General features: G+C 52.1%; 1 protein-coding gene across 1 annotated transcript; it reads right to left on the bottom strand.

The window, feature by feature from the left end:
* Window positions 1-10,225: 10,225 nt before the first annotated feature.
* On the bottom strand, window positions 10,226-16,359 carry LOC149858632 (epoxide hydrolase 3-like). Its single transcript, XM_090061568.1, has 7 exons — window positions 16,165-16,359; window positions 15,689-15,774; window positions 14,651-14,826; window positions 13,817-13,945; window positions 13,394-13,497; window positions 11,442-11,590; window positions 10,226-10,445 (listed from the first exon to the last, which is right to left on the bottom strand). The coding sequence occupies exons 1-7, from the start codon at window positions 16,357-16,359 to the stop codon at window positions 10,226-10,228; spliced, it is 1,059 nt and encodes a 352-aa protein (XP_089917694.1).
* Window positions 16,360-21,227: the final 4,868 nt, after the last annotated feature.

Genomic DNA, 21,227 nt, shown 5'->3' with positions numbered 1-21,227 from the left:
TTTAAGGAAGGGCAAACACAATGATAAGGAGCCTGGAGCAGTTGCCAGATCAAGAGAGACTAGAAAGTCTTGGACTCTTCAGTTTGGAAAGGAGAAGGCTGAGGAGGGATATGATAAAGGCCTATAAAATCATGAAGTCACACCCAGCAGCCCCTGCTTGCAGGCTGGGACCGGTTTCCATGGAGACCCCAGCAGCCATGCTGTGATAATACAGGGCCAGGGTTTCCATGGAAACTGGCCACAGCCGAGATGGCAGGGTGCATGGAAAGGCAGGGAGCTGCTTTGGGGCTGGGCTGGGATCTGGCAGCTGTGGCAGCGTGGTCTGGGACCAGGGCAGAGCTGCCCGCCAGAGCTGCCATTTTGCCCATCCCTGCTCTATTCCAAGGTTGCCCCACACCTTTCCCAGCCCTTCCTCATGCGCACCTCTCCTGAACCCCCTCCAAGATTTATGCAGCCTACATGCAACAAACAACTGAATCTCAACAACACAGTTGATCACAGCTTTGACAGCCTCCCCCTAGCAGGAAGGGCTGATTCAGCTCCTTCCTGTGTAGAGCTGGGTGTGCCCAGTTTGCAGCCCACGGGTGTGGGAGATGTTCACTTTCCACAGCCTGGGTGTGGGCAGAGGTGTGTGGTGCCCCCCATCTCCCCTCCCAACAGGCCAGCTGGAGGTCCAAGCCAATATGAGGGGGACCTTTTAGTGTGGACGACTGAGGGTCACTGCAGAGGCTCTGACCTCCCCACTTTCTCCTGCAGGCAAAGCAGGAAGAAAAGGACTGGCTGCAAGAGTTGTTAAATGCACTCAAGAGATCTAAGGAAGAGCCTCCCACCCAGCCCCCACCACTTCAGTGGGGACCAGGAGTAGGAGGAAACAGGGTGGGGAGGTGCTGGGGCCTTCAGGGCTTAGGTCTTCTCAGCTGGCCTTGCCAGCCATTGGCTCCTAAGGATCTTCTCACAATACGCAGCCTGGGCACAACTCCAGGGGGTTCCCCCCCGCTCCCTCAGTTCTTTTGCTGCTGCCGGCCTGGGGATCACAGATGTCAGCATGGATTCACCAAAGACAAGCCATGCCTGACCAACCTGACTGCCTTCTATAATGAGATGACTGGCTCTGTGAATGCAGGGAAAGCAGTGGATGTGATATACCTTGACTTTAATATGGTCTCGCACAACATTCTTGCAAGCAAGCTAAGGAAGTCTGGGTTGGATGTACAGACTGTGAAGTGGATAAAAAACTGGCTGGATCATCAAGCTTAAAGGGTAGCAATCAGTGGCTCAGTGTCTAGTTCATAGATTCATAGATGTTAGGGTCGGAAGGGACCTCAATAGATCATCAAGTCCTACCCCCTGCATAGTTGGCAGCTGTCATCAAGTGGAGTGCCCCAGAGGTTGGTCCTGGGACTGGCTTTGTTTAATATCTTCATCAACAACCTTGATGGGATGGAGTGCACCCTCAGCAAATTTGAAGATGACACCAAGCTGGTGTCACCAAGCTAGTAGATACACTGGAAGGTAGGGTTAGGATTCAGAGTGACATAGACAGATTGGAGGATTGGACCAAAAGAAATATCCTGAGATTCAATAAAGACAAGTGCAAAGTCCCTCACTTAGGATGGAACAATCCTATGCACCACTACAGGCTGTGGAAATGGTCCTGGAGATTACAGTGGACAATAAGCTGCATGCGAGCCAATAGTGTGCCCATGTTGCTAAGATGACTAACAGTATACATGGCTCCATTAGTAGGAGCATTGCAAAAGATCGAGGGAAGTGATTCTTCCCCTCTATTTGGCATTAGTGAGGTCGCATCTGGAGTCCTGTGTCCAGTTTTAGGCTCCCCAGCTACAGAAAGGATGTGGACAAAGTAGAGAGAGTCCAATGGAAGGCAACAAAAATGGTTCAGGGACTGGTGCACATGACTTCTGAGGAGAGGCTGAGGGACCAGAGTTTATTTAGTCTGAAGAAGAAAAAACTGAGAGGGGATTTAATAGCAGCCTTCTACTGCCTGAAGGGAGGTTCAAAAAAGAATGGAGGTAGACTGTTTTTAGTGGTGGCAGATGACAGAACAAAGAGCAATGGTCTCAAGTTACATTAAGGGAAGTTTAGGTTAGATATTTGGAAAGACTCTCACTAGGAATGCAGTAAAGCACTGGAATGGATTACCCAGAGTGGTTGTGAAATCTCCATTCTTGGGGGTTTTTAAGACCTGAGTAGACAAAGCCTTGGCTGGGATGATCTAGTTGGGTGGGGATGGTCCTACTTTGAGCAGGGGGTTGGGACTGGATGACCTCCTGAGGCCCCTTCCAAATCTAATTTTCTATGATTCTATGATTTTAAAAACAAACAGGAGAACACCACTGGTGGGAGGCACTGTTGTACTGGTCTCTATCCACCATGGGGATACTTAATGTTGCACCTTATTGTTTTCATTTTGATAGTCTAAGTTGTTAGTATTATTAGTATGATAGTAATGTTAATGACCATAAAGTGCAGGTAGACTAAGCTAATGGTGTTGGCCCAGTATTGCACAATACACAATAACAGACATGGTTAAAACAGGATGTGGTTTAACTGTCCAAGACCATGGGATGTAGCCAGCAGCCTGACAGGAAGACAGCCGCTGTAAACTGATTGGTGAATATTTATGACATAACCGTATATGTGACATACATAAGAGAGTTGTAAAAAAACTATATAAAAACCTAGAAACAACAACTATTTGAACCAGGGTGCTATGATGGATGCCTGACCAGCTGAAATCATTGCATCCATCAGAAGGCTTGCGTAAAAACACCTGTAATGACTGTTAGGGTTTGCTTAGAAGTTGTGTGTTGTATTTAAAGCCTTGCCTAAATACTGGTATTGCTGATATGTTTAATAAATTAGGATTTGAGACTGGACTAATTTCAGTGAACATTTCATTTTCATTCCTCCACCCCTTAACTAAATTTACTACAACAGCTGGCACTCGCTGCACCAGGAACACTGTGAGACCCCGGAGAAGCCATGAGAGTGACTTTCAAGCTCTGCTGCCACGTGGGATAGAGGCGGCTGCAGCTGGCGCTCTCGGTGCCCATGGAAATTGCACCAGGGTGTGGATGGGCAGAAGCCAGACCTGGATCAGCTCCAGCCAGGAGCAAAGGGAAGATGGCACTGACTGACATGGGAAGGGCACACACTTTGGCCCAAGGCCAATCTCAGCTGGAAGGTGGTAACCAGGGACTCAGCGCTGTGGCCTGCTCCGTCTCCAGCCCAGTGTGTCCCAGGGTGCATCACCCAGGAGCTCCCCACAGAGACTGTGCAAGGGGGCACCAGCTCCCAGGGCATACACCCCATCTCTGTGATTCTGCCACCAGCCTGGGCATGCTCCACTTGCCTCTGCCAGGGGATACATCCTGGGGCCTCACTCACAGGTCAACGGTAAGGTCACTTCAAGTCCAACACCCTGCTTAAAGCAGGATCTTCCTTGTCTGCCCCATCCCACACAGGCAGGGGTCTGACCTGCTCTTACTTACTCTGGGAACAGCCCTCATCTATGGCACGGAGCATGCAGCCAGGGTATGAGGACAGGGCAAAGAGAAATACCACTCCCTCCCCCTCCAGCTTCCTTTAAGTAGCTGCAACGCTGGGACCTGTCCTATAATAGTGCCACAGCCAGGTTTCTCATGGCCACAGCTGGCAACATGTAAGGAAGGGGTTTGCACATGTGTTAGACATCCCCTGCAGCCACTGCTCAGCTTTGTGGCTCTCCTCAGACTCAGCCCAGCCTTGAAGCACCAGGCAATAAAATCAGACCACAGACCCACTCCTCATGCCCAGGACACTGATAAAGACAGGCAGGCACTGCCAGGGGTGGTAGGGTAGGAAGAGCCAGCAACAGGCCTGTGTCACAAGAGCTGAATGGCAGGCACCATGGGCACCCCAAGAGCTGAATGGCAGGCACCATGGGCACCCCGTAGCCCTGGGGCTCCCTGTTCCACATCCTTCCCCACCTTCAAGCCTCAGCCACCCTCATCTGACTGCCATGGCCCCGATCCTGTTCCCCCCATCACAGAGCAGCCCCCTCCAGCCCAGCTTACCTGTGGTTCCAGCCTGGCATCTTCTGCACCCAAGCCAGAGAGGGAAACAGTTTTTACTCTGCCTGGTGACATCCCATATCCCTTCCCAGCCCTGCTTGGCTCCACCTCTTCTTCAGCTACAACCGGCTTCAGGTGGCCCCAAGGTAACACCCACAGCACTGTTTTCACACCCTGCAGGGGTGGTTTTGCTGCTCCTGTGGCAGGGCACTTGATGTGCCTGCCCCTGGATGTGCCTGCCCTGGCAGGTGAGGGTCAGGGCTGATTGCATTCACCTGACCCAGAGGCCGGTAGGTGAGGCTAGGCCTGAGCAAGGAGTCACTGCCTTGTGGGTTACCCCATGGAGGAGAAGGCTAGGGGAAAACACCCCAACAGAAAGCGCTTGCCAGGCAGACCAGATCTGGGGTATCTGGAATGTACCTTTAAGGGGCCTGCAGTGGAACGCTCCCGGTTCCCTGCACGTGCCATGGGTGCGGTTTGTCGGTGTGGTTTCCCCTGCAAGCTGTGAGTGCGTGTGTTGCTGAATAAAGACAAAGCTCTTTTTCATCCCACCTGTTGCTGCTGGATGCTGACTCGAGGACAGACCACCAGGGGCACAGAGGTCTGAGCAAATACCCCATCCCTGCAACCCAATGGCCTAGAGTAAACATTATAGGGCCCATGTGGGTCCAGTGGTCCAGTGGGGCCTGAGGATTATCGTGGGGTCCAGTAAGTATACTGGGACCAGAAGGGTCCAACGGCCCAGAGAGAGGCCAGGCATAAGAGCGCAGGGCCGGCTGGGTCTGAGGGCATAGAGAGCAGCTGAGAAAATGAAGAACAAAAAGGGTCTAAGACAAGGTACCAAGAGAGAAGCTGACAGCTCGGAGAGGGACCAGGAGAGAGACTGAGGGGCCCAGTAGCCCAGGGAGGGTTGGGTGAGACCAAGGAGTCTGAGGGCCCAGAGAGGGGCTGGAGGAGAGACCGAGGGGTCTGGCAACTGGAGTGGGGCTGAGCGGCTGAGGGGTCGGAAGGCCGAGTGAGGGGCTGTATCAGCAATTGGTTGCACACCTGTGAGGATGCATCTGTGAGGCATGATGCATGGAAGAGGGAAAGTATGGAGCCACGCAACTGGCCCACAAGTCCACAACTACAAGCTGAGTGGTCATTATCAGGGATCTGGGTTTTCAGTTTCCCATGGGAAAATGGAGAAAAACACAGATTTCCCCCAAAACAGATTTCTCGTTTTAGCAGAGCAGATTTTTTGCACTTTTGCAAGAATCTGTGATTTTTTTTATTACGGAAAACAAGGCTCCTTGGTGATAAACAGGAAGGAAAAGACAAAAAAACCAAAACAGAATGATCTCTTAAGAGTAGAATTGTGGCGTAGACTTCTTCAGTACCAGAAAAAGGAAGATATAGGCCGGTTACTGCCTGCTGAGCTGCTCCAGAGATTGGCAAACCATGAAGAAAAGGTGAATGAAGGAAAGCAAGAAGAAAAGAAGAAGAGTAGTGCACCTTCTTAAAGTCGCTATTAGGGCAGCCTGGTGTCTCCAGTGCACCCCATTTTAGCATTGGCACCTATCACAGTAGAATTGGGGATGCCTCACAAGAAGAGTGAAATTTGATCTGTGGGAAGAGGAGACACGGAGGCAGGAAATGTTAATTGATACTGGTGCCTCATTTTTCATTGTAAGTAATGAAAAGAAGCCTTTTTAAATTTTGAAGCAGGCAGAAGAAAAAATCTTCAAAGGGTCTGATAATGAAGAAAGTCTAACTTTTTTCAGTGGAAAAGCAGTTCATAGTGTAGGGATCAGAATTAGAGGATGCTTGTACACGTGACAGCTCAGTAAATTAAATGGGTTTATTTTATGCCTCCAAAACTGTGTTTTAAATCATTCCATCACTGTGTACAAGTGACAGCTCTTAAATCGAGTAAATCTCAGTGCGCTATTTACAGTAATTTACAGCAGAGGGCATCACATAACAATCCACCCAGCTGATCTCTTTGGTACTCAATTACAGCAGGGGGCACTGCCAAACCACTGATCCCTGCTACAGACAGGTCACTGATGTGCAGCTCACAGGTCTCTGACATCTACAGTTCACCAAAACTGTTGTGATTGCATTAATTTAAGAAATGTAATTAAGTGTTGTTTCCTTAATTTCCTTACTTTTTAACATGTATTTTTAAACTGCCGCTGTGTGGGTTAAGGATGTGGCTCCCCTGCCCTACAGCTCAGGGGCTGCTCAGCCCGCTGGCATTTTCGCCCCTTGGCTATGGGGGTGGTGTTCAGGCTTTGTCGAAAGAAGGATTGGGTCCCTTGCCCAGAGGTGGATTAAGATTTATTGGGGCCCTGGGCAAACAGAAAATTAGGGACCTTTCACACCCCATTTTAAAAATGAATGTATCCAAAAGCATTAATAAATAGACCAGCTAAATGTTTACATGCTGCATTAATAAAGAAAGCACACCATGCAGTGCCAAAATTAACTACTCAGTTTTGCCATTGCTCAGTGTCCTGGCGCTTCAAAATTGTGGTGGGGGTACTTGAACTAAAGTTATTTGAATGAGCTTCAGTTCAAGCACTGCCACCACAATTTTTTAAGGGTGGGGATACTATCACATGACTGTGCCACTTTAATTAGAGTGCCACCCCCCTGACCCTCGGAGCACATGTAAAAGTGTGAAGGGGCAGCTGCCTGAGCTTGCCCAGCATGGCTGAGGCCAAGGGGGAAGGTGTGAGCCTTCCTGGCTGCCCAGGGCCAGGTGGTCTCTGGGCCAGGCTACCCACTCTCCTCCCTCTGCCCAAGGCAGGGTTTGTTAAAGACTATATACAGCTACGTTTTAGGCACCTTGGGACAAGAGAGGTAACAAATGTTGGGTGCTACTATTTGAAACCCCCTGTAGTCTCATCAGTGGGAATTTCTTCTTTGCTTTGAATACATTAAGGACATCAGTTATCTGCCATTTGGTTAAGTATACAGACTACTTAAATGTTTTAATATCTTTCAGCCCAACTGCCTATATTTTGCATCCAGTAGGTTGATGAAGTGAAGTTCATAGGCTAGTCTGTGATAGATGTCTTGTAAATTCCCTTTGAGGATTGGATTTATGGCACATTATAACCTGCCTAACATCTGATAACCCAGGTACCTCTCTACAAATTACCAGCTACAGGTAAATTTCAAAAACCCAATTTCAACAACCAGGACTTATTTTTAACATTGATTTTATGTGCCCCCCTTGCCCCCTCCAACCTGGCTGGCATCTGATACCTACAGGAAAACAACCGCTTTTGTTCCCTGCAATCCTCCTAAATTTGAATTCCTGCAAAGCAGCTTTCTAAAGACTGGCTGTTTTCACACCTGAGGGATTTCTGACCATCTTTCATATCTCTCACCATTTTTAATTTCTTATTTTTTTCCCTGAGGTCAGACGTGTGTCCCCAAAAGTTTGCAAATAACAACTTTTTGCAACTATTTAGTTGGTCTAATAAAAGATATTGCCTCTACCCAAAGACTCCAGCTACAGGTCAACATTCCCCTCCCTCCTCCCCTCCCTATCGTCTCTCACCCATTGTCTGCTGAAATCTGCATTTTCACTGACTGGCACATTGGTTTCTGAGATAACCCTTCCAGGAAGAGCACAAAACACCTGCAGATGCTCCCTCTGCTTGAACACGGGTGTTTGTACCTGAAATCTTGCAAAGAAGAATTTTTCTAACTATTATTGTTGGCGTAATAAAAGATAGCTTATCATGGGTGACTGGTGCCTTCCGAGTCTGGGGCATCAGATTACTGAAGCGGGGGTGGGGAGGACATGGTCTCCCAGCAGCCAATCATAGTGCTAGCAGCGAAACCAGAAGTGCACTTCTGCTGGCACTTCTGGTTTCACAGCTGGTGCTTCCAAGGGGTGTATGGCCAATCTTGGGGTGCACATGCACCAATGTAGCTTATAGTGGTGGTTTTACCAGTCTGACTGCATTTGCTATGTATTGAGCTACAAGGACAATGGAGCATGCCTCCTGGGTAGTTTGATTCTTCTTTGATTCATCTGTTTGTAGATAGCCTTTTAGAGGATCTCCCCTTTTTAAAAAGTGTATATCTGCATTTTTTTAAAACACAGAGCCCTAAATTTAGGCTTTAAAGGACAAGTGGCCTGAAGATTATCCAGTATGCTAAGCACCCCATTCACTTAGGAGCCCAATTTCAGACATGGAGCTTTTAAAATACTTTGTCCAACTGCCAGGGCTAGTATTTTGCTTGGATCTCCCTGTTCTGCTGCCTTTGTCCTGGGGGCAGAGAGTAGCTGCACAGCTCAGCAGAGAGCAATTCCATGCATGGTGCAGGTAAGTCTGTGAAGGGGAAGAAGAAGCATGGTGGGGGAGGGGGCTGGGGGCACAGCCCCCCTGTGGACCCTGCTCCTCTATCCCTGCACAGAACCCCCAAAAAAGGACTTCTGCCTACCTGAACCCAACAGTGTTACAGGCAGGTGATGGGACTCAGCAACAGCACATTGTTTGGGCGAGGAGGCTCCCAAAGCTCCCATGGGCTACAAAACCCAGACAGAGCTCCCTGCCAGTTGCTGCACTCCCAATCAGACACCAGGTGGCACCACTCTGCTCTGTCTGTTCTTCATCACTTAACTCCAGTTTCATTCCTGATGATGGCTTCTCAATTAGGTCCAGGTTGCTTAGTGTTTTTATGGCTGGTTCATTGTTTTATAAACCTTACACACAGGCATTATTAGCCTACATTTTTATGGACAGTCCATAAATCTACGTACAATTCGTAATGCTGTTGACCTTATTCATGAAGAATGTAGGAAAAAACCATTTAATTTGCTCCATCATCCATGACTAGATAGTCCTCTGTGTTTAATGAGCTATACTTCCCTTGATGTTCCTCTCACTTCTGACACTGACTGCTGACAGACACAAAAAGGAACAGGAAGCACATTAGTTTGATCTGGCTTGCAACATCTGTATAGCTTCAGCGGGGCTTCTTGGCACTTTATATGAAGCTCAGCTTTGATAGATTTAATCATCTATCAGATTAAAAAGCCAAAACGCCCCACTGACGTGCCTGATCTATACAGATGTTGGGCAAGTTGGGTCAAACTAACGCAATGCCTCTTCTGGGCATGTGCTAGCCTTGGAGCAGGGTGCAACTAGCTTAAAGTGCTGTTTGGGGATTTTCTTTCATGTTTGTAAGCAGGCAGTGGTATGATGTTTTTCTGTGCCATTTATATTCCTTGGTAACTGCATCTCAATGTGTGCCCTGGTCTTTCTGATTTTCTCTCTACATGCCTGTGTGATACCCTTACACTCCTTCCTAGTAGAATGGCAAAATTTCCACTTTTAATGAGACTTTTTCTGGAATTTCAGTTCATTGGATAGTTCCTTATTTCAGGAAGCTGGTCTTTTGTTGCGCTTCCTGTCTTTTCTTCACATCAGGATAGCCTGCTCATTTGCATTTCATACTGTCTTCTTAAAATACAACTGGCTCTCCTGGATTTCTTTTCCCCTCAGACAGGGGAAGAATCCTCCCAAAAAATCCTGTCCACCAGTTCTCTGGGGTTGCTGAAGTTTGCTTTATGGAAGCTGACTTTTCTGAAGCTTCCAAAATCCTGACACTCACAGTTCCTCCTTGTTCTCTAGCTTACTTGTGCTGAAACCACAGCGCCAAGCTCAGAGCACACCATGTCAAGGATCAGACCCAGTAGATAGGCTCTGCTGTTTGGGAGGCACTGGTTCCCAGCACACACTGTTAATAGACAGAGCCCATCACATCATCCCCATACAGAACATCCCTTTATTATCAGATTTAGCAAGCCAAGCATGAGGACACAGGAATGGAGGCTCCAAGAGGCAAACCCAAAAACCCAGTCCAACGCAGGGAGAGGAGCCCAAAGCTGATCCCCCCCACCAAAGTCATCATGTGCACTGAAGCTGTCACTCACCTGCCCCTCCCTCTTCCCCAATCATCCATGCTCACAGACTTGCTGTTCACGGCATGTGTTACTGCCACACTTGTCCCAGAACCTTCCCCAAAACCTGCACGTGCTTCTGTGTGAGGCAGAGTACAATCTTTGCGTATCTGGCTAGAGTAGCCCAGGCCCGCTGTGCCAAATGTGAACAGCACCACCCCTCTCACACCTTGCAAGGGCCTCAGTTGCTCTCCTGCAGGAAGCCCCACAGCAGCTGATTGACCTTCTCAGGTTGGTCCTCGGGCACCCAGTGGCTGCAATTGGGGAGGCACTCCATGCGACACCCACGGCGTAGGTATGGCACCAGGCGCAGGACTGCCTCAGTCTCCAGGAACACATCTTTTTCCCCCCAGATCACCAGTGTGGGCACCAAAATGTCTTCCACCTTCTCAGGTGGTTTGCTGCAGGGGCAGATGGGTGGACAGACAGAGGGAAGAGCTCACCAAGACAAGAAGAAACAGAGCAAACCCTGCCCCCACCCCAGAGAACTCTGGTGCAGCCCTGAGTCGCACAGAGCTGGGATGCTTTGTGCTGGCACCCGAGCCCCATAGTGCCCAGTGGGGAGAATCCCACATGTAGGAGGTCCTTTTGGAGGGTGACACAATCTGTGGCCTGGCACTGGAGTGCCCAGAGCTTCTTCTAAGGCAGTATTTCCCAACCTTTTTCACCCCATGGCACACTTACATGGCCTCCTACACTCCATGGTACACCAGCCGAGGGGCAGGGGAGGGGGGTGGCGAGTGGCCAAATGCCACGGAGCAGGGGAGGAGGGAGAGAGGAATTGGATGGAGAGCAGCTGAACACCAAGGAGGGGGAGGTAGTGAGTGGCGGGAAGTGGATAGCACAGTGTTGGAATCACTGGCTGAGCCACATCCCCGTGCCTGTCTGTCTGTGCAGCTGCAGCAGGTGGGGAGGCATGGCTCTAGCGGAAAAGGCCATGGCATACCTGGACATGCCTGATGGCACACCAGTGTACCATGGCACACCAGTTGGGAAATGCTGTTCTAAGGGAAAATGGCTGGGCGGATGGGTATCAAAGTAGGCCCCCTCGCCCCAGGACGGTAAGACAAGAAAAGGCTGGTCCAGGCTCAGGGGTGGTTACCCAGACCATGTGGTGTACTACACAAGCTGCACCCAGGAGACTTACAGTTCCCAATACATTTACCCTGGACTCATCTAAATGCCAGCACACCACCACCATAAGGCAAGTGACAAAAGGGCAGCAACTCTGGGACCCCCAGGGTCTTGGGCCCCCTCCATCTCTCAGCCCCTTGGATCAATGCTATGCCAGGAAAGGGCTGGGCCCAAGGTTTATGTTCCCTGCACTTGAATGTGGGTGGGAGCAAAGGGTGTCATCCCTGCCTGGTGCAGGAGATCTGCAGGGAGTCAGAGCCTACCTGAGAAGGCTCCTGTAGTAGTTGAGCACTGAGGTCAGTGCCCTTGGCTGGGACAGCCTGTACAGGTAAGCCTCCAGCTCCTGCTCTTTCAGGCGGCGTTGGGGGCTCCGGATTCGGGTAAATATGCTGGTCAGGAAGCACTTCACCATCTGCAAGAGTTCAGATGTGACCAAGCTGGAGCCCCTTGACTTGATAAGGGCAGAAGACATCTATAGGTGCACACCCTGAGCATGGCAGTGCACCCTCTGCAAAGACACTGCCAGCGGCAGCTCTAGGTGGTCGCCGACCTTGATCAGCGCTTGCCACCCCCATCCCACCCCCCACTGCCAGCAGTACAGCTGGCAGCAGCTCCAGGAGCTCCCTGCTCACTGCCGCTGTGCTCCTGCCATCGCCACCATCACCATCACGCCCCCCACAGCCACCAGGGGCACACACCTTTCGTGTGCACATCCCATTCAGTGCCAGGCAGCCCAAGATGCAGTGGTGATGGGATGTGCCTGAGGCTGCAGATGTCCATCACTGAGCCCTTCCCACTTTCAGCAGCAAATGCTAACTTTGGCTTTGGGCAGATGCCCCCACTTTACCCCCATCAACATGCCCTGTTCATGCTGGCTGAGCCCTGGGGTTCCAGGGGCACATGGAGCAAAGGGGCTCAGCTGAACTGTGCCTGTGGGAATGGCCCACCCATCCCCATCATCCCCTGCTCCATTGCCCCAAGTATGCCTACAAAACTTGTACCATGAGTCCTGAGCCGTGCAGGCTGAACCAGGCTCTGTGTGGGGCTGAGCCAAGCAGGTGGCTGTTGCCAGACAGGCTGGTGTGAGTGTCCCATGTGGCATCAATTGTGCAAGCTGGCTTTGTGCAAGGTCCTTTGCATCCAACGCCTGGGCAGCTCCCTGCCTGGCACTGCTGTGCCCAGTGTAGGTGGGGGTTCTCTCCCAGGTCACTGTCCTGCCTTGGGACATCCTGCCTGTCAATGAAACTCCCTTTGCTTTGCCTGGCAGCCTGTGTCTAAACCATATGATCAATAATATCCTGTGGACTAAGACTTACACCCCCACCTCCCATCCCACCCTGTGTTCACTCACTGCCCTGCACTCTCAGTCTGTTCAACAGCAGAGCTGAGTCCCTGCTGCACCCAGTCATTCTGGAGCAGCTGTTCTCTGACGTGATCACCAACACAGCCCCACTTGTTCTCTCAAGCCCCAGGAATCAGACCATCTGCCTGGCATGTGAATTCTACTTCCCACGTGGTCCCTAGAAGTCTGGGCCAGGCCCCTCCCTTCCTGTACCTTGGTTTCTCCCCCTGCCCTCCCCTCCTCAGCAGAGTTTTAACACGCTGCTTTTCCAAAGGGCTTGGAAAGCCAGGACTTTGCCCTCTGACTCACAGGATGTGGCCCCCAACCACTGTGGCAGTATAGTCACAGCTGGAGTGAAGGAGCTGCAACAACAGGGCAAAAAACTCAACAAGAGTCTCTAAATGAATGAGGAATGGGGCAGAGGGCTCTAAAGGCAGAATTAAACCCGTGGGTCAGGGGAATCCCAGGTTTGGGCCAGACCAGCAAACTCCCTGCCCTGCTGGTGAGCTCTTGAGCATGGCTGTCTATGTGCAGGGCATGCCTTCCACCCCCAGAGCAGTGCTAACCCCAGGGCCCCAGGGTAGAGCTGTGCTGTAGGGTGCAGAGCAGCGCAGAGCTGGCAACAATAGGGAAGGCTGTGCTTTTGGAGGTGCAACTGTTTGGACTTGTTCAGTGTCAGGTAACAGCGTGTCTGAGGACCATGTCCCAAGAGCCCCAGCAGCTGATGCTGCAATCAAGCCCTCCCCATGCCATATTTGGGCTGATTCCTCACCCCACTGGAGAATGACGACATGTAGTTCCATATGTGGAGCCCTGGGCTGAAGGAGAGCTGCCCACCCCACCCCATTGCAACCCTCCCTGCCCTGCTTTCACCTGGAAGTCGCCCAAGGACAGGAGGAGCTCAGAATAGCCACAGAGCTGGAACAGGAACATGTAGGAGGAGCGGAGCAGCTGTGAGGGTTTGCTACAGATGTGCTCTACAAGGGAGGGGCAGACAGATGCAGTGAGGTCACAGGATCCCCCACACTCCCTGCTAGTATCCACGGTTCCCATCAGAAGGAGGACCCCACATGCTCTCAGCCCAGGTCCCAATGGCTTTAGGGACCAGGGCTCAGAGACCAGGCTTGGGGGTGGGAGGGCAAGTCCCAGGGAGCTGTTTGTCCAGATACCACCAGCCCTTGCCAGCCACCCAGGGCTCCTGCTGCTGGCAAGAGTTGGTGCCACCTCTGCCCTGGCTCTTCTGGACCTGGGCACAGGGGTTTAGTTGGGTGGGGGAGATGGGGGTCAGGACATCACCTAGGCAGGAGGTGGGGTGTGTAGAGTTGATGAGGATCAGCTTCTTCATGATTCTAGGGTGGCGGGCAGCCAAGACACAGGCACAGAAGCCACCCCAGTCATGTCCCACCACAATGGCCTTGGCATAGCCTGCAGACAGCCAGATGGACAGATGGAGAGACAGGCCATCAGAGAAGAGCAGCACTAGTAGCACACAGGGGCTAGACTGGCCACACGCCCTGAACCAGGGCAGGATCCACTGTCATAGGGGAACCCCTCCTCCCCTCCACCTCATTTACCCATCCCTTCCCCAGTATTTGGCAAACCCCTGGCACTCACTTAGATCCTTCCCTGTGCTCTGATGGAAACCTGCCTTGAGTATGAGGGGCTCTAGCACGTGGTACTTGCCGAAGAAGCCTGAGATGCAGGAGGTGACATTTGACCTGAGATGTCCTAGTGGGCATTGGGGCATAAGGCCTGCTCCACAGGATCTGCTCCAGGGTCACACCACACATCACCAAAGAATAAGGGGCACCCACCTGGGTTACAAAGGATCAGACTCTAATGGACTGGTTGTCAGCCCTTGGACAACCTGATCTCCCCCGCAGCTCCCCTTCAGAACCTGCCTCCATGGGCACTGCCCAGCACAAAGACCTGCTCCATCTGGGGCTCTGTGAACTAAACCCCTTCCCTCACCTCACCTCACCCTACCCTGGAAGCACAACCCCTGATAACATCCCTCTCTGTACCCAGGGGGACCTGAACCCAGTGCAAGGACCACTAACTACAATCCACAATGCACCATTCCTCCTGGTGCTCCAGAGATGAGCTTCTACCCCTGCAATGTATCCTCACCATCCTCTTCCTTGGTTCCCAGTGTCTCAATGACCTCTCGCACATCCTCTGCTACAATCTTCAAGTCATAGTACTTCTTCTCACGGGGGGCGGCTGAGGCACCATAGCCCCACAGGTCCAACGCCACCACCCGGAACTGCTTCTGGAACTCCCGCAGCTGGTGGCGCCAGCAAAACCTGCCATACACCAGCACACGTGTGCTCAGGTCAGCTCCTGGCCTCCTTTGCCAAGGCCACTCCCTGATCCAGCTGATTCCAGAGGGTCTGGCTGCTCCCTGTCATGGATCAGTCCAAGGAACTGGGAGTCTTGGAGTCACTGCCTCTAATCCAACCAACCCCTCTCCACACCCCACCTCCCCTCTCCTCTGCAGTTACCAAGGGTCCCTGACTGACCACAGTGCTATCTACCCCCTTGCTACAAGGGCTGTGCCTGGCAAAGGGACTCCCACAGCTGGCAGGGCACAAGGGGCATCAGTGGCTGGTCAGCCCTATCCATGGGCATTTCCCAGGCTTCTGGACTCTGCTGGTTGCTGCATGGGGCTGGAAACAACCCCCACTTCATGAGTCAGGGTGTTTTTAAGCCTCTCTCAGAGGCACTGGGTGTTGGCTGCAGCCAAGGCTGGGGATTGTGACTGGATTGTGCCAATGCACCTGCTGGGACTTGCACTTGGAGGTTTCTGTGCTCAGACTCAGACCAATTACCAGATTTGGGGTCAGGAAGGAATGTTATCCCATGGTCAGATTGGTATGGACTGGAGTGGGGATTGCCCTCCTCTATAGCTGGGGGCATGGCCCTCTACCTGGGATCTCTTGATCATATTTTGACAACCTTTGCAGAAGCAAGACATTGGCCACCATCAGACAGTCGCCCCCCTTTCACTTCTTTCTCCACTCCTACCATCTGTGAGAGCCAAGGTCCTGATCTGTGGAGCCCCACTTTAGTCACAGTGGTAATAAAATCCCTGTGCTTCTTGCACCACCCCAGCCCCTGTGTCCCTTCCCTGCCTACCCCAACTTTAGAATGGCCAAACAGACTTACCAGTTTTGGGGGGACCCATGCAGGAACAGCAAGAGCGGCGCCTTCTCCAGGCCGGCCGTGATGTAGTGCAAGTGCAGCCCTGAGCTCTGCAGGGGTGGGAGGACAAAGAGAAGGAATGGTCAAACCATATGTCCTGTGCCCACCCACCACATCTCTGGTGCTCCTCCATGAGCCGAGGTATCTCTGCTGAAAGTGGGGGCTGGTTTTATCCTGATTCCCACACCTCATAAGAAACCCACCACTACCCACACCCCTCCCCCAGCTCAGATCTTGCAACAGGGCTCTCCCAGGCTTCAGCTTTCTCCCTGGGCTCCCCTGTGGACCCCTGACCCCAAGTCAGGCTCAAGAGCCCCGGCCACAGCAGAACCTGGAGAGCCAGGCCACTCAGATGCCTCTACCACCAGCTGCAGCCAGAGGCAGGATACCTGCAACCTGCTAGAGGCTCCTGCAGTGCACACCCCTGCTCCCCAACACACCTTGAGCTGCAGGTACTGCTTCTCCCCATAGGTGTTGTCCACAAGGAATGACGGTGGGGTCTTCCTCACCCTCCAGGAGAAGGCCTCGCGTGGCCCCTTGGTCAGCACCACCCATAGGATCCACAGGCTGGAGACAGCACCCATCAGGAGGGAGGCAAGGAGCACACCCAGGCGGAACAGCAGGCAGCACTTCATTGGTGCCGGATGAGAAGGGACCAGTCAGGAGAAGGACAGCACTGTCTCTATGGCCCCAGGCTGCAGCAGACAGGACCAAGGTTACTGCATGTTCCCAACATCACACAAGTGCTGGGACTGCTACACATCTGCCCCTGCCCTCCAGCTCCTCCAGGACCCTTGTTAGGCCCAGCCTCATAGGCTACACGTAGGGAGTATGAGGAGGGCATGTGCCCCGCTCTGAGATTGCTTGTTGCTGAAACTGCTGCAGGCTGCAACAATTAAGGCCTGGCTCGGTCCCAGCCAAGGATGAAGACATTTCATCAACAAACATGGGAGGGGCGCACAAGTTGCTCAGGGCAGGGATTACAGGGGATACTATAGCTTGCCGAGTCCCAGCCCTGGTTCGCACCAGGCAACAAAATGGAGCCAGGACCCTTGTTGCTGTCCTGGTTTCACAAGACACACAGGAAGTGTGTGTGTGTGTGGCGGGGAACGAGACGGGGGGGGGGAAGGAGACCCAGTGGCCAAAGTTTGTCCTTCAGGAGCCAAACAGCAGGTCCCCAGATGGCTCCCAGCAGAACTGCACAGCTGCACCCTGCCCCAGCGCCCCACTAGTCCACACTTGAAGTACCTACAATTTCTGGGCACAAAATCCAACCTCTGGCCTCCATCACTACACTATTATCCAATGCCTCCCTCCTGGCTGCGCACCCCAGCCCCCTCCTCTCTCAAGGGGTTTGCAGTTCCACCCTCCCCCACCCTCTCAAGACTCATCCCTTCCACCCAGGAGGCTACCAAACCCTGGGGTCTCCTCTCTCATGTCCTTTTACACCCAAAACTCCAGCTTCCCTACCCCAACGACCCCATCCCCCTTACCCGTATCTCACAGCAGCCCCCTCCAGGCCAGCTCACCTGTGCCTGCAGATCAGCTCCTCCTGTGGATGGAAATGGTTCTCCCTTAGTAAGGATCTATCCAGGGCTACCCCACACCCCTCCCACCTCCTCACAGCCCTGCCTTGGCCCCCGCCTCTCCTTCAATCACAATGGCTTCATGACGCCCACATCCAGAAAATTTCTGCACCGCCCAGGAGGCCCATGGGCATCCCACAGGACTGGCTGCCACTCCCTGTCTTCACAGCCTCCATATCAGCCAAGGCTGGTTGCTACTAACTCAGCTACCTGTATAGCAACAGGTCCACCCAGCTCTGTGCACCTCACACCATGTGCACGCACCAGGTCTGGAGGTGCTGCCTGGGTGGTGGGTCTCTCTCTGCAAGCCTTGGGGTGCCCCATGACTCACAGCCTAGGGGTGGAGGAGATATTTGACCTGCCATAGCCTTATGGTCCCTCCCCCAGAACTGGACCTGCCCCACTTCCAAGGACTCCCTGCCAGGCTCCCACTGCCTGTCTCACCCATGCTGAACCCCTGACCTAGCTGTAAGGATCCAAAATGCACTGGGGTCAGCACTACGGGGTTGGTGCCACAGAAGTGAAGATAGCACCTGCCCTAGAGGCTCCAAGCCAACCAGGGGGTGCAGCCGCACAGTGGGGCCTGGCCAGGTGCAGACTGACCTGTGCTGGCCTCTGGCTCCAGCCTTCTGGGGGTTGTGTGGGTCAGACTGAGGGTGTTGCATAGTGAAGCCCAGGAAGTGGGGTCTGCTGAGCAACACTGGCACCTCTCTGCGCACCTGGATGAACCAGCTCCTCAATCATGCTGTTGGGAATAGGCTGAGAACCCATGAGCAGCAACAGAAAGCTGGTCAGTGTGAAAGTGCAGGATGCAGGAACCATCTGGTAGAGCTCGTCCTTGACCAGGAAGTTCTTGGACTGTTTCAGGAATAACTTTTTGGTACACATGGTGGAGAGGCCAATGAGGTGGGAAGATGCTCTTGAACATGGAGGACTTGCTCAAAAATGTAAAGGTGGAAGGCAAGTTGGACACACATACAGGAGGGGAGAAGTGAGGCTGTAAGGCTGAAGATGTGTAGAAATCAAGGATAACGTAAGCAGGACCAAAGAGCAGAGCACATACTTTGCTTCACACTTCCGTCAGGCTGAGGAAGGAACTGAGTGAGGGAAAGAAGGGAAATGGCTGAAACCACATGAGCAGGAGGATCATGGGTGCTGAACTGGCTCCATTTGAGATGGAGTTAAAAAAAAACCCATGGGAAAAAAAACACAAAGCGGCACCCAGCAGGTTTGCCATGGCTGCAGCTCCAGGAAGCCCCCAGGTAAGGCTGCTGGGGCATGCACAATGCTGGCTCCAGCCTCCCCTATGCCACCCAGGGCAATTTGCTGTGCACCAAAGCACATGTGGCATGGGTTTTCCCCAGGAACAAGAAGTGGTGGCACAAGGTGTACTGCTGCTATTTGTCCCCTGGGAACCAAATATCCATGCACATTTGGATGTGTCCTGTGAGGCTAATACGATCTTGTGCAGAGAATGAGATAGATGACTTAAGTTATGATTTGTGGTCCTGTTTGTTCTTTGAACAAATAAGAGGAAAATGGATCTCTCCATTAATGGAAACTTTAAATGCTGGGCTAATGAAGATAATCAATTTGGCTTCCCTCTACTAATTTGGAACCTGTGGTATACTTTTAGGTGCATTTGCCATTGGTATTTCCTGTGCTTCTATGCTTTGCTGGTTGCCCCTGCCCCCACCTTTCTGCTGCATGTCAGGGTTTTTAAGCCTTCCTCAGAGGCACTGAGTGTTAGCTACAGCCACAGCTGGGGACTTTGACTGAGCTGTACAAATGTTCCTGCTGGGACCAGAGCCAGAGATTCCTGGCTAGTCTTATCCCTTCACTTAGGGTCAGACATATGCCATATCTGGGGTCAGGAGGGAATTTCACCCCCTGGTCATTTTGGCATGGACCATGGTGGTTTCTGCCTTCCTCTGCAGCAAGGGGTGTGGCCCTCTACCTGGGATCTCTAGAGCATATTTGGGCAACCTTTTAATAGGACATTGGTGGCCATGGTTCTCCTACTTTACCTATGGCAGGTTCGGGCGTTTTGTCTTGTGTTGCGTTAGGGCTTAGGGTAATCTTATGAAGAGTTTAGATTATGGACTGTATAGTATGGTTTGGATAGAGCAGATCCCGCCTCATGCAGGGAGTTGGCTTAGATGACCTCTGGAGGTCCCTTCCAGCCCTACTTCTCTAGGATTCTTTGATGGGCTGGGTCAAGGGCACTGAGCTACACTCAAGTGATTGGTGATATCACATGAATAATCATGATCCAGATGTTAAAAGAGGCAGAAACTTTGGGGCTCTAAGGGACTGATAGATATCCCATCCCCTCAGATCCATGCTGTGGCAGGGAAGATATACTCAAGGCTCCTGTTTTCTGTTCCTGAGTGTTGGTGGGGACTCAAGGTTTCTAGTCCTCCTGGGGTTGGGGCAGCTCCTACCTTAAGGAGTGGCAGTAGTAGCTGAGCACTGGGGCCATCCTTCCCAGCTGGGACAGGCTGTACGGATAAGCCTCCAGCTCCCGATCTTTCATGCTCTGCTGACTGAATTTGGGTTATTTTGCCATTCAGGAAGCATTTCAGCATCTTCAGGGGAACATACATGACTAAGCTAAAGCCCCCCAAGCTCATGGGGGCAGAAGGGCAGATGCAGGTACATACTCCCATCCCTGCCAGCCACTGACTTCTGCTAGCAACGGGAAGCCCCAGAAAACACAGCATGGGAGCCTTCACACCTCCCACTTTCTTCAAACACCCATCTGGCCCTAGCACAGCCTGGATACTCCCAGACTTGCACCTTGTTCATCCTGATGAAGCTCTGGAGCCTCCATTAGGCACATAGAGCCAATTCACTCAGCTGAGCCTTGGGCTTGGAACTGGGGTGCACTGATATAATCGGTCCATATTGTATCGGCACTGATAAAAGGAAAATTGATATTATTGGCAATTGGCTTTTTTTTGGGCTAGTACAGCTGATAAAGTCACCGATAAATGCCATGTGCACGTGCACAGCATGCACGTGGCCAGGAATGCAGCCTAGCAGCTTAGAAAATAGTGTCCAGCCAGTAAGTCGGGGGGGGGGGGGCATGGAGAGAGGGGATGGTGGCAATTTTTTGGGGTGGCTGTCCCCTCTCCCCATGCCCCCCCCCTTACTTACTGGCTGGATGTTGCTCTCCAAGCTGCCAGGCTGTATATATCAGCCATCGAATTGGTATTGGCTGATATGGCTGGTTAATAATTGGCCATTAGTATCAGCCCAAAAAAATCTTTATTGGTGCACCTCTAGTTGGAACAGCCCACCCAGCCCCATTGGCATCCCTCCTCTCACCCCAGATATTTGCTGCGTCTCCCCAACCATGTTTGGAGCACCTAGGCCAAGGGCCTCTTGTTCTGTCTGGCACCCTTTGTCCAGCCCATATACCTACCTGATAATGCCCCTGTAACAGGGAGCCAGAAATCTCCTGTTACTTTAAAAGGAAAGTGTAACAGATTAAGCTGAACCAGGGAGGACTGGCAGCTAGGAAACCAGCTAGCTGCTAATGAACTGGCTGCCAGCAAACAGACAGACTGCGAGTCACAGGTAGAGGCTAACCCTGGGAAGGTAACTCACCCAGGGAATGGAGGCAGAACAGTAAAAGGTGTCAAGGGCAGGCAGGGTGGCAGCCCAGAAACAATGGGCTGCAGACAGCTGAGCCAAGTCCTAGGAAGGAGAGCAGGGGGCTCATCATCAGGAACAGAAGAGAAACTCCTGTGAGTGACTGCAGAGTCACATGACACAGGATAGGGCTCCTCTTAGGAGCTTCATAAAGTCAGTGGCTGAGTCCAAGCTGGCAGGCTGGCCCTACAAGCTACAAGGTGAAGAGCTCCTGCCATGGAAAGCTACAGAAAGAGGCTCTGCGGACTCCTGGAATGCCC

This window comes from Crocodylus siamensis, chromosome 8 (genome assembly GCF_052110815.1).
Source record: "Crocodylus siamensis isolate JL-2025a chromosome 8, ASM5211081v1, whole genome shotgun sequence".
Lineage (NCBI taxonomy): Eukaryota > Metazoa > Chordata > Crocodylia > Crocodylidae > Crocodylus > Crocodylus siamensis.
This window is presented reverse-complemented; position numbering and strand designations above follow the sequence as displayed.

Excerpts from the sequence above, each read along its gene's own strand:
- LOC149858632 (XM_090061568.1), bottom strand. The coding sequence starts at position 16,359 with ATGAAGTGCTGCCTGCTGTTCCGCCTGGGTGTGCTCCTTGCCTCCCTC. Across the intron at positions 15,775-16,164 it reads AGCAGTACCTGCAGCTCAAG|AGCTCAGGGCTGCACTTGCA; the intron begins GTGTGTTGGGGA and ends CCACCCCTGCAG. Across the intron at positions 10,446-11,441 it reads TACTACAGGAGCCTTCTCAG|CAAACCACCTGAGAAGGTGG; the intron begins GTAGGCTCTGAC and ends CTGCCCCTGCAG.